The sequence below is a fragment of the Capra hircus genome, chromosome 5, assembly GCF_001704415.2.
Source record: "Capra hircus breed San Clemente chromosome 5, ASM170441v1, whole genome shotgun sequence".
NCBI lineage: Eukaryota > Metazoa > Chordata > Mammalia > Artiodactyla > Bovidae > Capra > Capra hircus.
In genome coordinates this window covers 59,610,296-59,623,227 of record NC_030812.1, presented here as the reverse complement: position 1 = coordinate 59,623,227, position 12,932 = coordinate 59,610,296, and the positions used below count along the sequence as shown (strand labels likewise).

The window sequence follows — 12,932 nt, the reverse complement described above, 5'->3', positions numbered from 1 at the left end:
ATTATGAGTGTGCATCCCCCTTGGTACAGAAGACCTTTAAAAAGGCACCTGTTCTCAGGCATCAGTACTAATACCTCACTCACATCCTTGTGGTCACCTGGAAGTCACCAGCATCTTCCCTGAATAGGTCATTCATATGTGGATGGTATCCTACTTCAAGAACCTGGACCTCTCTACCTGAGGGTAGTCTGCGCCACAAGAGAGTTTCAGGAGAGGCTGGACACATAAGGAGCAGCCACTACCCATGAGGGGTGAGGGACTGTCTCTCCGTGGCCCCGACTGCCCGTGGCAGTGATCTCATTAACACTCTTTGGAGTGGTTTTCCTTATTTTGCTGTCTGACTTTCCCCCTTACTCACAGTTCTTCCTGGAGTCACTGGCCAAACACACTGTGAAAGTGAAAGTTGCTCAGTCGTGTCCGACTCTTGGGAGTTCATGGACTATATCTATATAGTCCATGGAATTCTCCAGGCCAGGATTCTCGAGTGGGTAGCCTTTCCCTCCTCCAGGAGATCTTCCCAACCCGGGAATCAAACCTAGGTCTCCCACATTGCAGGTTCATTTTTTTACCAGCTGAGTCATAAGGGAAGTCCCCTGACCACACTACGTGTTCCTAAATCTTTATCTCAGGATCTGCTTTTGAGGGACCTCTAAATCAAGACATCACGCATAGCTCTTAAGGGAAGAAAGTGTTGGTGAGTGTTTAAAGACATTCCTATCAAGCTACTAGCCACATTTTTCACAGAACTAGAACAAATAATTTCAAGATTTGTATGGAAATACAAAAAAACCTCGAATAGCCAAAGCAATCTTGAGAAAGAAGAATGGAACCGGAGGAATCAACTTGCCTGACTTCAGGCTCTACTACAAAGCCACAGTCATCAAGACAGTATGGTACTGGCACAAAGACAGACATATAGATCAATGGAACAAAATAGAAAGCCCAGAGATAAATCCACACACATATGGACACCTTATCTTTGACAAAGGAGGCAAGAATATACAATGAGTAAAGACAATCTCTTTAACAAGTGGTGCTGGGAAAACTGGTCAACCACTTGTAAAAGAATGAAACTAGATCACTTTCTAACACCGCACACAAAAATAAACTCAAAATGGATTAAAGATCTAAATGTAAGATCAGAAACTATAAAACTCCTAGAGGAGAACATAGGCAAAACACTCTCAGACATAAATCACAGCAGGATCCTCTATGATCCACCTCCCAGAATTCTGGAAATAAAAGCAAAAATAAACAAATGGGATCTAATTAAAATTAAAAGCTTCTGCACAACAAAGGAAAATATAAGCAAGGTGAAACGACAGCCTTCGGAATGGGAGAAAATAATAGCAAATGAAGCAACTGACAAACAACTAATCTCAAAAATATACAAGCAACTTATGCAGCTCAATTCCAGAAAAATAAACGACCCAATCAAAAAATGGGCCAAAGAACTAAATAGACATTTCTCCAAAGAAGACCTACGGATGGCTAACAAACACATGAAAAGATGCTCAACATCACTCATTATTAGAGAAATGCAAATCAAAACCACAATGAGGTACCACTTCACACCAGTCAGAATGGCTGCAATCCAAAAGTCTGCAAGCAATAAATGCTGGAGAGGGTGTGGAGAAAAGGGAACCCTCCTACACTGTTGGTGGGAATGCAAACTAGTACAGCCACTATGGAGAACAGTGTGGAGATTCCTTAAAAAATTGCAAATAGAACTACCTTATGACCCAGCAATCCCATTGCTGGGCATACACACCGAGGAAACCAGAATTGAAAGAGACACATGTACCCCAATGTTCATCGCAGCACTGTTTATAATAGCCAGGACATGGAAACAACCTAGATGTCCATCAGCAGATGAATGGATAAGAAAGCTGTGGTACACATACACAACGGAGTATTACTCAGCCGTTACAAAGAATTCATTTGAATCAGTTCTGATGAGATGGATGAAACTGGAGCCAATTATACAGAGTGAAGTAAGCCAGAAAGAAAAACACCAATACAGTATCCTAACACATATATATGGAATTTAGGAAGATGGCAGTGACGACCCTGTATGCAAGACAGGAAAAAAGACACAGATGTGTATAACGGACTTTTGGACTCAGAGGCAGAGGGAGAGGGTGGGATGATTTGGGAGAATGGCATTGAAACTTGTATACTATCATGTAAGAATTGAATCGCCAGTCTATGTCCGACGCAGGGTGCAGCATGCTTGGGGCTGGTGCATGGGGATGACCCAGAGAGATGTTGTGAGGAGGGAGGTGGGAGGGGGGTTCATCTTTGGGAACACATGTAAGAATGAAAGATTTTAAAATTAAAAAAATAAAAAACTAAAAAAAAATACATAAAACCATTGCAGCTGAAAAAAAAATAAAAAATAAAGACATTCCTTTTTTTTTTTTTTTTTTTTGAAGGTAGTCTTTATCTCCTTGAATACTTTGAAAATTGAGTAAGCAAATCCAGGGTGAGACTTCTGGTGATACAATTTTGAGAAGTTTAATGATGGGACTTTAGATTTGGTGATGAGAACAGAAACTCAATATGAGTATGTTTAAAAATAGAATTTTTTAAAAGCCTGTGAAAAGTACAATCATAATCTGTAAGATTTTTTTCAGTAACTGCTTTTACACTGAAATCTAATTCATTAATCCTTTCTTTAAATAACTAGCCTGCAGCCTAAGAACATTGGCACCAATTTTAATTATAAACCCTGAATGTACTTCCTCTTTTAATTACACTTTTTAAATTCCCAACTGAAGCTGGAAAGCTGCACAATAATTTTGAGAATAAAAAATGTGAAGTCAGAGCCTGGTGGGCTGCAGTCCATGGGGTCGTGAAGAGTCGGACACGACTGAGCGACTTCGCTTTCACTTCTCACTTTCATGCAGTGGAGAAGGAACTGGCAGCCCACTCCAGTATTCTTGCCCGGAGAATCCCAAGGATGGGGGAGCCTGGTGGGCTGCCATCCATGGGGTCACACAGAGTCAGACATGACTGAAGCGACTTAGCAGTCCATATGTCACAGAGCCGGACACGACTGAAGCGACTGAGCACGTGGGTTTCAGGCTGCTTGTTTATTTGCTTTGGTGATACCAGTGACTACTGAAAACTTTCTCTTGCTTCCCATTCTACCTGGCTGACTTCCCTTCCCTTCTTGTCTTCTGGACCCTAAGTGTGGAGCATCCCAACATTCAGTCCTCTGACTTCTACTTTCCACTGTGCCTTGGTCCCCAGCTGATTTCACCCAGTCCCATGATTTTTTACCTCTCTGTTAATGCTCCCAAACTTACCTGCAGCCCTAACCTCTCCTCTGAATCATATACTCTCTGCACCTACACAGGCAGCCTCTCCACCTGTTTGTCTATTAGGAATCTCACACTTAACCCGCTCCACCCTGCCTCAGAGCAGCAGGACTCCTCATCTCAGTCAATGAAAACACTTTCCTACCAGCTGCTCATGTTGAAGCTGTGTGGTCATGCTTAACTTCTTTCTCTTACCTCCTATATCTCAACCAGCTCTGCCTTAGCTACACATCCAAAACTTCACCACATTTCTTTCCTTCCACCCTGTTACCTCTAACCACGGTCATGTCTCACTCAGCTCATTTGCAAAGCCCTTCTCCCTGGTCTCTCTATTTATACTCAACCTCATCCACCACCCATTCCCCAAATAGCAAGCAAGTGGTTCTCTGAAACTTACTACTATTGCATCAGTCTTCTTTCAAAGCTTTGCCAGGTTTCTCATATTCAAAGCAAACTCTAGTCCTCACCCAGCCCTGTGTGATCCAACATGACCTAGCTCCTGGGTGCTGCCCTGTCCTCTTCTTTCTCTCCAGTCTGGGCCCAGCCTCATGTGGCCTCTCTAGTTTTCCACAACCACACCTTCCAAGCCTTTCCTCTTGTATTTCCTCTTATTGGGAAGGTTGTTCCCTCAAATCTTCCACTCCTTATTAGATTTCCCAAACCACCCTCAATAAGACATTTGCCTACCACTCTGGCCACTTCCTATCCCCTCAACTCAGCTTGATCATCCTTCACACCATTGTCACCATCTGACATATAGTTGTGTGCTTAATACGCTTATTATTTGTCTTCTTCACTAGACCATCCAATGGTAATGTGCCTTCAGAAAGGTAAGAACTCCATTTATCCTTCCATGGCTCTGTCTCCATGTCTGGAATAGTGCCTATGTTCAGTCAGCATTCAATAAACATTTTTCAATGAATTAAAATATGATTTTAATAACAAAACTATTTACAATAAGGAAAAGTTGTTGCTTGAGAAACAAACAAGAAAACACTGATCATTTAACCCAGGTAAGATGAATTAGTTGGGCCATAGAAAATGAACCAAAAAACCCAACAGAATTCCAGATAGACAGCTAGCTAGATAGAAATACAGTGGAGGGCTGATTCCAGGATTCATCCCCCAACCTCCTTTACCAAAATCTGCGATGTTTAACTACTTATATGAAATAGCGCAGTATTTGCACATATCTTAGGCATATTCTCCCATATATCTTAAATCATCCCTAGATTATTTATAATGTCTAATTCAATGTAAATGCTATGTAAGTTACTGTAAATACAATGTAAATGCTATGTAAGCAATTGTTAGCAGGCAAATTTGAATTTTACCTTTTGGAACTTTCTGGAATTTTTTCCCAAATATTTTGAACCATGGTTGGTTGAAACTGCAGGTGTATAGACACACACACACACATATCCTATCACCTACTGAATGTCCCTCTTAGGCTAAAAAGTGAAATAATCAAACCTGGGTCTCCCACATTGTAGGCAGATTCTTCACTGTCTGAGCCACTAGGGAAACCTTCCTCTTAGATTAACTCAGTACAATAAATATTAACACTGTAGCAGTCATACTGAGAAAAAGCAGCAACATTTTAGTGGGACGCACTGAAGTAATATATGCATTATATGTAAATATACTGTCAGCCTATGCAAATATTTTTCAAGATTTATAGCCATTCCACAGTTTCTTTTAGGTCCTCCAAATTTGAATCCCACCAGCATGTGTTGCGTCTGTCCGTCTCACTCCTCACACACATGGTCCCTCCTAGGAAACTGACTTGTTCCCTTCTCCTGTTTCCTTTATTGCTGGCCTGTGGATGAGCATCCAAATATATAACCTAAGCAAGATCACCCAGTGATTCCCAGATCACCGAAAACACCAAAGCGGAGGAAAATGATAGCTCACTCTGATTTATATTTGAAGGTCAGTATTCAGTCCCTATGGCACCCCACTCCAGTACTCTTGCCTGGAAAATCCCATGGACAGAGGAGCCTGGTAGGCTGCAGTCCATGAGGTCGCTAAGAGTTGGACACGACTGAGCAACTTCACTTTGACTTTTTACTTTCATGCACTGGAGAAGGAAATGGCAACCCACTCCAGCGTTCTTGCCTGGAGAATCCCAGGGACAGGGGAACCTGTTGGGCTGTCGTCTATGTGGTCGCACAGAGTCGGACACAACTGAAGTGACTTAGCAGCAGCAGCAGCAGCAGCAGCATTCAGTCCCTGGGTTGGGAAGATTCCCTGGAGAAGGGAATGGCAACCCACTCCAGTATTCTTGCCTGAAGAATTCCATGGACAGAAGAGCTTGGTGGGCTACAGTCCATGGGTCACAAAGAGTCAAACAAGACTGAGTGACTAACACACACATTCATTTTCAAGGATGCTTCACTTATGCAATTTACAAATACCAATTAAGCAAGCCAGGTAAAACTCTCTCCCAGTCCAATCAGTTTAGTTCAGTTCAGTTGCTCAGTCGAGTCCGACTCTTTGCAACCCCATGAATTGCAGAATGCCAGGCCTCCCTGTCCATCACCAACTCCCGGAGTTAACCCAAACCCACATCCATAGAGTCAGTGATGTCATCTAGCCATCTCATCCTCTGTCGTCCCCTTCTCCTCCTGCCCTCAATCCCTCCCAGCATCAGAGTCTTTTCCAGTGAGTCAACTCTTCGCATGAGGTGGCCAAAGTACTGGAGTTTCAGCTTTAGCATCATTCCTTCCAAAGAACACCCAGGACTGATCTCCTTAAAGCTTGACAAACTAGAACATTTTTTCCTCATAAAAATCAGAAGAAATTTGAACATATGCTTAACTTTTTGGTATAAAGTATTAATATATAAATCAAAATATCCAAATAAAACTTGAAGAGAGACTGTTTTGACTAAAAATGTTAATTAGAAATTATAAGCTCAGATTCAAAAGTCTAAGAGGCAGTGGCTAATAAATATGTCCCCTGAGACTTTCCATGATAACACAGAGTCAAAATTCCACAGTCAAAACCTACCCCCAGACCACACTCCTATCCTTGTCTTGACACTCACCTCTCCATTTCAGACAAAGGAAGCCTTGTGTATGTCTGAGGTTAGCTCTAATCAGTCTTGGTGGCTCACACTGTAAAGAATCTGCCTGCAATGAGGGAGACCCAGGTTTGATCCCTAGGTCAGGAAGATTGCCTGGAGAAGGGCATGACAACTCACACCAGTATTCTTGCCTGGAGAATTCCATGACAGAGGAGCCTGTCATGGACAGAGGAGTCCATGGTGTGGTCAAGAGTCAGACACTACTGAATGATTAGTACAATAATCATCCTTAAAAGAAGTCTGCAGTGCCAGAGACTTGTAAATATCACTAGCGGAAGGATTTCCTAGATTTTAGGAATGTAGTTTTCAAAATGACCTTGAAACGATTAAAAAACAGCTTTGAATTAAGTTGGCAGGCTTACCTTCATTTTTCCAGTAGGTTTATAGCTGGTGGGTACTGAAGAAGGCATATTTTTTGCATAAAATATCTGGGATAGCTCATGAAAGGCTTCAGAAAAGAATCCTAAATCTGTAAGGACTTCTATCTTTAAAGGAATGAAAACAAAAGAGAAACACTAAATTAAACCATTTGTTTCACTTACAAAATTAAAATTTTAGAGAAAAGTCATCAACTTTCTGATATCCAAGATGTCGGCTTTGTATTGGAAACAGATAATAATTAACATTCCGACAACACGGTTGTGGAGACGCATGTGTCTGTGCCTAAGCCAGCTCACATGTACAGAGACCAAGAAAACTAGGGAAGCACAGCAAGTGACTTTTCAAGACATGGCCATTCATCAGTGATAACAGATGCAAACACGTTTAAAGAAATAAGATAGACATGGAAGCATTTTAAACAATTTACTTCATCCTTTTGTCCCCATGGTAAAGTATGGCTAACACTCTGGCCACCTGATGTCACCAACTCATTGGCAAAGACTCATCGGGAAAGACACTGATGCTAGGAAAGATTGAGGGCAAGAGGAGAACAGGACGGCAGGGCATGAGACAGCTGGATGGCATCACTGACTCAATGGACATGGGTTTGAGCAAACTCCAGGAGACAATGGAGGACTGGGAAGCCTGGCATGCTGCAATCCATGGGGTCACAAAGAGATGGACATGACTGAGCAACTGAACAACAACAACAAAATATGGTTTCAAACAAAGACAAAACAGGGACTTTGCTGGTGGCCCAATGGTTAAGAAGCCACCTTCCAATATAGGGGGCTCTCCATTCCTGGTTGCGGAATTAAGAGCCCACATGCCACAGGGCAACTAAGCCCATTTTCCACAACTACTGAACTGGCACGCTCTGAAACCAGTGCAACACAATTAGAGAGAAGCCCACAGGCTGCAACAGACGATTCTGCTGCCACATCTAAGACCCAAGGCAGCCAAATAAATGAAAAAGAAGGACAACACAAAACACTTCTGCTCACTCTAATACTCTGGGGGATGTCAAATTCAACCAGGAGATGAATTCCACAGTGCATCAGCTGTGCATTTTCTTATCCACAATGAATGGACACTGTCGACTTTACAGACATGTACTTAACACCATTAGTCAATTGGTAACTATATACTGTACATGGTTTATTTTGAATATAACCTAGCAAGACTTTCAAGAAGGAAATTACAGGAAGAAAAGGAAAGATCCTGATCAAATACATGCATTTGTTCAAAATGTAAATTGAGCTTCTCTTCTGCACAGAGCCATCTTGAAGGTTACATCCATTGGATAAATTATTAGCTAAATTTAAGTGATACATAAAGATATATCCAGTATGAAAAGACATAAAAGGTACTGACAAAATACTATGTTGCAAATTGTGATCCGGAGGGACTTCTCTGAGAAGAAAACTTTCAAGAGAATATTTGGGAAATGATATGATGGAGGGAGATGTGAAAATCTGCTGAAGGCACCTTGAATACAAAGGTCATGTGGTGACAGAAGCAATCCTGGGGTCCTGGTGTGTTCAGGGAACAGCCTGTGTGGCAGGAGCTTAGACAGAGGAGAAGAGGGTTGGCAGCTAGGTGTGAATGGTGGCCAGTCGACCAGAGTGGAGCCTTGGGATTTGATTTTCTGCATGATAAGTGATTGAAGACTTTTTAACAGGGCAGGGTCTGTACCTGACTGATGTTTTGAAAACATCTAGTGAATCACAAGCTGGAATTAAGACTGCCAGAAGAAATATCAACAACCTCAGATATGCAGATGATGCCATTCCAATGGCAGACAGTGAAGAGGAACTAAAGAGCCTCTTGATGAGAGTGAAAGAGGAGAGTGAAGAAGCTGACTTAAAACTCACCATTCAAAAAAATTAAGATCATGGCATCTGGTCCCATCACTTCATGGCAAATGGGGAGAAAGTGGAAACAGAGATAGACCTTATTTTGTTGGGCTCCAAGATCACTATGGATGGGGACTGCAGACATGAAATTAAAAGATACTTGCTCCTTGGAAGGAAAGCCATGACAAAACCCAGATAGCATATTAAAAAGCAGAGACGTTACTTTGCCAACAAAGGTCCATCTAGTCAAAGCTATGCTTCTTCTTGTAGTCATGTAAGGATGTGAGACCTGGACCATAAAGAAGGCTGAGTGCTGAAGAATTCATGCTTTCAAACTGTGGTGCTGACGAAGACTCTTGAGAATCCCTTGAACAGCAAGATCAAACCAGTCAATCTTAAGGGAAATCAACATTGAATATTTATTGGAAGGACTGATGCTGGAGCTCCAATACTTTGGCCACCTATGCAAAAAGCCATCTCATTGGAAAAGACCCTGATGCTGGGAAAGACTGAAGGCAAAAGAAGGTGGCAGAGGATGAGACGGTTGGATGGCATCACTGACTCAATGGACATGAGTTTGAGGAAACTCTGGGTGATAGTGAAGGATAGGGAAGATTGGTGTGCTGCAGTCCATAGAGTCGCAAAGCATTGGACACAACTTAGCCACTGAACAGCAACAAGTGACTTCATAGAGGACAGAAAATAGTAAACTGGGAGCAAGGAGTAAAATACACACTTGGATGAAGGTGACATATTTCTAAAACAAAATCCAATTTATCCTTGACACATATACTCATCTTACTCTCTTTTCCTTTATATTATCTTAGGAATCTCAAGAGTGTACCAATTTTAAAGAAATAAAAAGGTGAGTTGGAAGGAAACAAGGATGTGAGAAGAACATAAAAATAAAACATACAAAGTCAGGAGAATATTTTTAATGACGAGAAAATGGCTTGCCTATTGAGTTGCACACTTTGGCTCTTGCCTAATACACTTTGGGCTCTAATCTCCCTGGTGTTATATAATACCAAAGCAGGTATTAGGGAGTCAACTGAACTCCCTGCTCCTTAGAGGAAACATTTCCCCATATCTGTGTGAGGTCAGTCTCCTCTGGTTTTGAATGTGAGATTGCTGTACATGGACCACTTGTAACTGTTCAGGCTGCCTCTGGTTCAGTTTATCAAATGAATCTGACCATTTGAAAAAGCCATGGTGATAATAATAGACATGAATTTTCAGAAACACTGTGAACATAAACAAGCCAGGTAGAAAAAAGAACCACCCATAAATCAACCATTCAGTCACACAAATACATAACTATTGGTACCCTTCCCAGGAATGCTGGATGTTTTGAGAGTAATACATCTTTTAGGAAGCCAGACAAGTTGATCATAAAGAGGTCTTAAAGCTTTCCCTGAAAGACAGTAGAGCACTGACGGAGACTTAACAGTGTGATTTATTGCTGTTTGATTCGTCAGAAAGCATCATTATTTACTGTTTCCTGACTGTGACTTTTCTCTTTTCCCACTCACTGACCCCAGTTTAGTTCGGGAAGGTCAGACAAATTACTCACAGGGTCTGTCATTCCTTCTTCTGTATGATGCAACAGCTGCCCCTTTTCATGGATTCTGGCAATGCTGTGGTTGAGTTATGCTATGCCAATAAGATCCTACTCTCATCTCACTCTACTCCTAACACTCCTACCAGATACATCTGATCTCATCCTTCTCCTGATCAAAACTGTGTCATGAATTCCCCCTCTCAGACCAAGACTACAGGAGACTCTCCATAGTTCTTCACTGACTTCTAAGCAACTCAAAAGAGTTGCCAAGTGCTAACAATCCAATAAAAAATAGTCACAATCAAAAACTGTTCGAGATTCTTTCAATGCCTTTCTGATCTCCTTCTGACATGGTAGTGATGATCACTGCTACCCTGCCAAGCTTCTTGTCTCCTAGTGACACCAGGATAACACTGTCACCCTACTCTGACTCCACACCTCCTCATTTCTCTCACTGCTCACCCTCCACATTACGTCTCAGCTTGGAGTTCAAGACTGGGCCCACAGTCTCCTCCACACCCTGGGCCTCTGGTGTCTTCATGCCATCTTCTCCAAACTGCCTACTCAAGACCCCCACTCCAGTCCTACCAAGCCCCTCCAGCCTCCTAAAACAAGTCAACACTTTCTCACCTCTATACCTTTCAAACAGTTGTCAGCTGACAATGTTCCCTTCTTCCTCTCTCCTGCTCAGTTAGTTCTACTCTTTTCAAACCTAAATCTTATCTATGTACTTGGTAAAGCCTAGAGACCCAAAGCCCTCTTTCTCTCTTTCAAGCTCCTGGAAATGGTGTTTATCACACTCATCTGGAAATGATCAACTGGGAGGTACACACACATAATGTCCTGTCTCTCTTCCCTGTTTTCACTTCCTTACAAGCAAGGGCCATGGGTTACATTTCTTCCATCAGAGTTACTAACGGTGCCTTTATGAGGAGATACTCGATAAATGTTGCTTCAGAGATGAAGCAGTAAACATTTACCAAGTATCTTCTTGATGAGTTCCCACTGAACACCAAGGAGAATGTGGACAGTAGGCATGTGATATATGTCTAAAGAGTTTAAATTCAATTTAATAATTAATTATTGAATATCAAGTATATGAATTTACTACTCAAGACACTATAAGGAACCAAAAGATGAATAAGACACATGCCCTAGCCTCGAGAATTTTTCAGTTTTGAAGAGAGTGCTATCTTAAAAACAGAGAGGGAAAAGTTGTATGCAGCTTTTTAAACAGTGTTATTGAAATTCAAAAGTCAGAGAACTCTTAAAGAGTTCAGTAACTCAGAATTCATGGCTGAAAACCAATTACTTATTCCTAGGTTAAAATGTATTATCTTAAGAGCACCAGAACTTCTCTTAGAGAAGGTATTATCTTTATTAAGAAAGAGAATGTGATAGACTATTTGGTCTGAAAACACAGGCACACAGGTTGGATCCTGGAGAGAGCAATTCAAAGGGAAATCTTATTTTCCCTTGTTATAGCATTTAAACGATCTGAGGAAGGAGGGTTTTTCCAAAAAAGGAGGACAGCTCAGCCAAGGGAGTGTTGGTGCCATTCACTCCCAACTGAGCGTGCACATCTTGTCCCAACCCCATATTTGGTAACGCCTAGTTGGCAGGCTAAAGTCAACAGCAGTGGGAGTATTTATCCCATGGAAATTGCAAATGCTACAAAATGCTATAAAATCAAGGCTTTTATATATTTTTAGAGTGGGTTGTGGAGAATTTACCAGCACGAAATATTTTAAACTCAGAGATGCCAAATATTCTAAGTTGCAAGTGCCTCCCTAGTGACTCCATGGTAAAGAATATGCCTGCCAATGCAGGAGACGTGGGCTTGATCTCTGGGTCAGGAAGATTCTCTGGAGAAGGAAAGAGCAACCAATTCCAGTATTCTTCCTGGGAAATCCCATGGACAGAGGAGCCAGGTGGTTCCTCTGACTACATGGCTACTGTCCATGTAATCACAAGAGAGTCAGACTGAGCAACTAAAAACAACAAACTTGCCTTATGTTCCCAGTTTTCAGTAAAATCTGATATAGAAATAAAGACCTTAGGTGAATGCAATGTGTGTATGTGTGTTTTGCTTGTGTGTGTGTATGTGTTGAGTGTTTGTGTCTATGTGTGTATGTAAAATATGGAATAGGGTTGGATTCCATATTAGAGATGAGGAGGTGCAGAACAGGAAGCAAATTTGCTGGCTATTGAGAGGATCCAGGTGCAAAACAAATTCAACATAAGTGGGAGCCTCTGACAATGGGTGACCGGGGGAAAAACAGAAAAGGAGACGCTTGACATTCTGCACTCCACATGGGGCTCAAGCCAACTACACAAAAATCTTGAAGGTAGAGAGCTTCCTGACTTTTAGGGGGTACATAATTAGTTGTAATTTAGTATTTGTGAATTTTATCACTTCAATTACCTATGCCATGAAAAACTCTTGTGCACCATGATATACAAAAGATCCTTAGCAAAAACAACTCACAAACTTTGAAAAATGACTCATTAGTCTTCATGAGAAACCAGTCATTCAGAAATGGTGATTTCTGGACTGAATGTTGTTGGGTTAGCCTGTTAACAGGCGTAGCTGTTCCTCACTTTACTGTGGGCCCAAAGCATAAAATTGCACAGAAAATCCCATGAACAGAGGAACCCAGTGGGCTACAGTCCATGGGGTAGCAGAAGAGTTGGACATGACTTAGGGACTGAACAACAACAAA

The 12,932-nt window shown here is 41.6% G+C and overlaps 1 protein-coding gene across 3 annotated transcripts in view; it reads right to left on the bottom strand.

Annotated features, from left to right (window-relative positions):
• The window catches only part of CFAP54 (cilia and flagella associated protein 54), a 335,725-nt gene that overhangs the window by 137,729 nt on the left and 185,064 nt on the right, over positions 1-12,932 (bottom strand). For all 3 annotated transcript variants that reach the window (XR_001918076.1, XM_013963991.2, XM_005680630.3), the window contains exon 47: positions 6,774-6,896. Coding sequence is in view for 2 of the 3 variants with exons in the window: in XM_013963991.2 (XP_013819445.2) it covers positions 6,774-6,896 (123 nt within the window). In the remaining variant the exon portion in view is untranslated. The remainder of the gene's footprint in view (positions 1-6,773; positions 6,897-12,932) is intronic.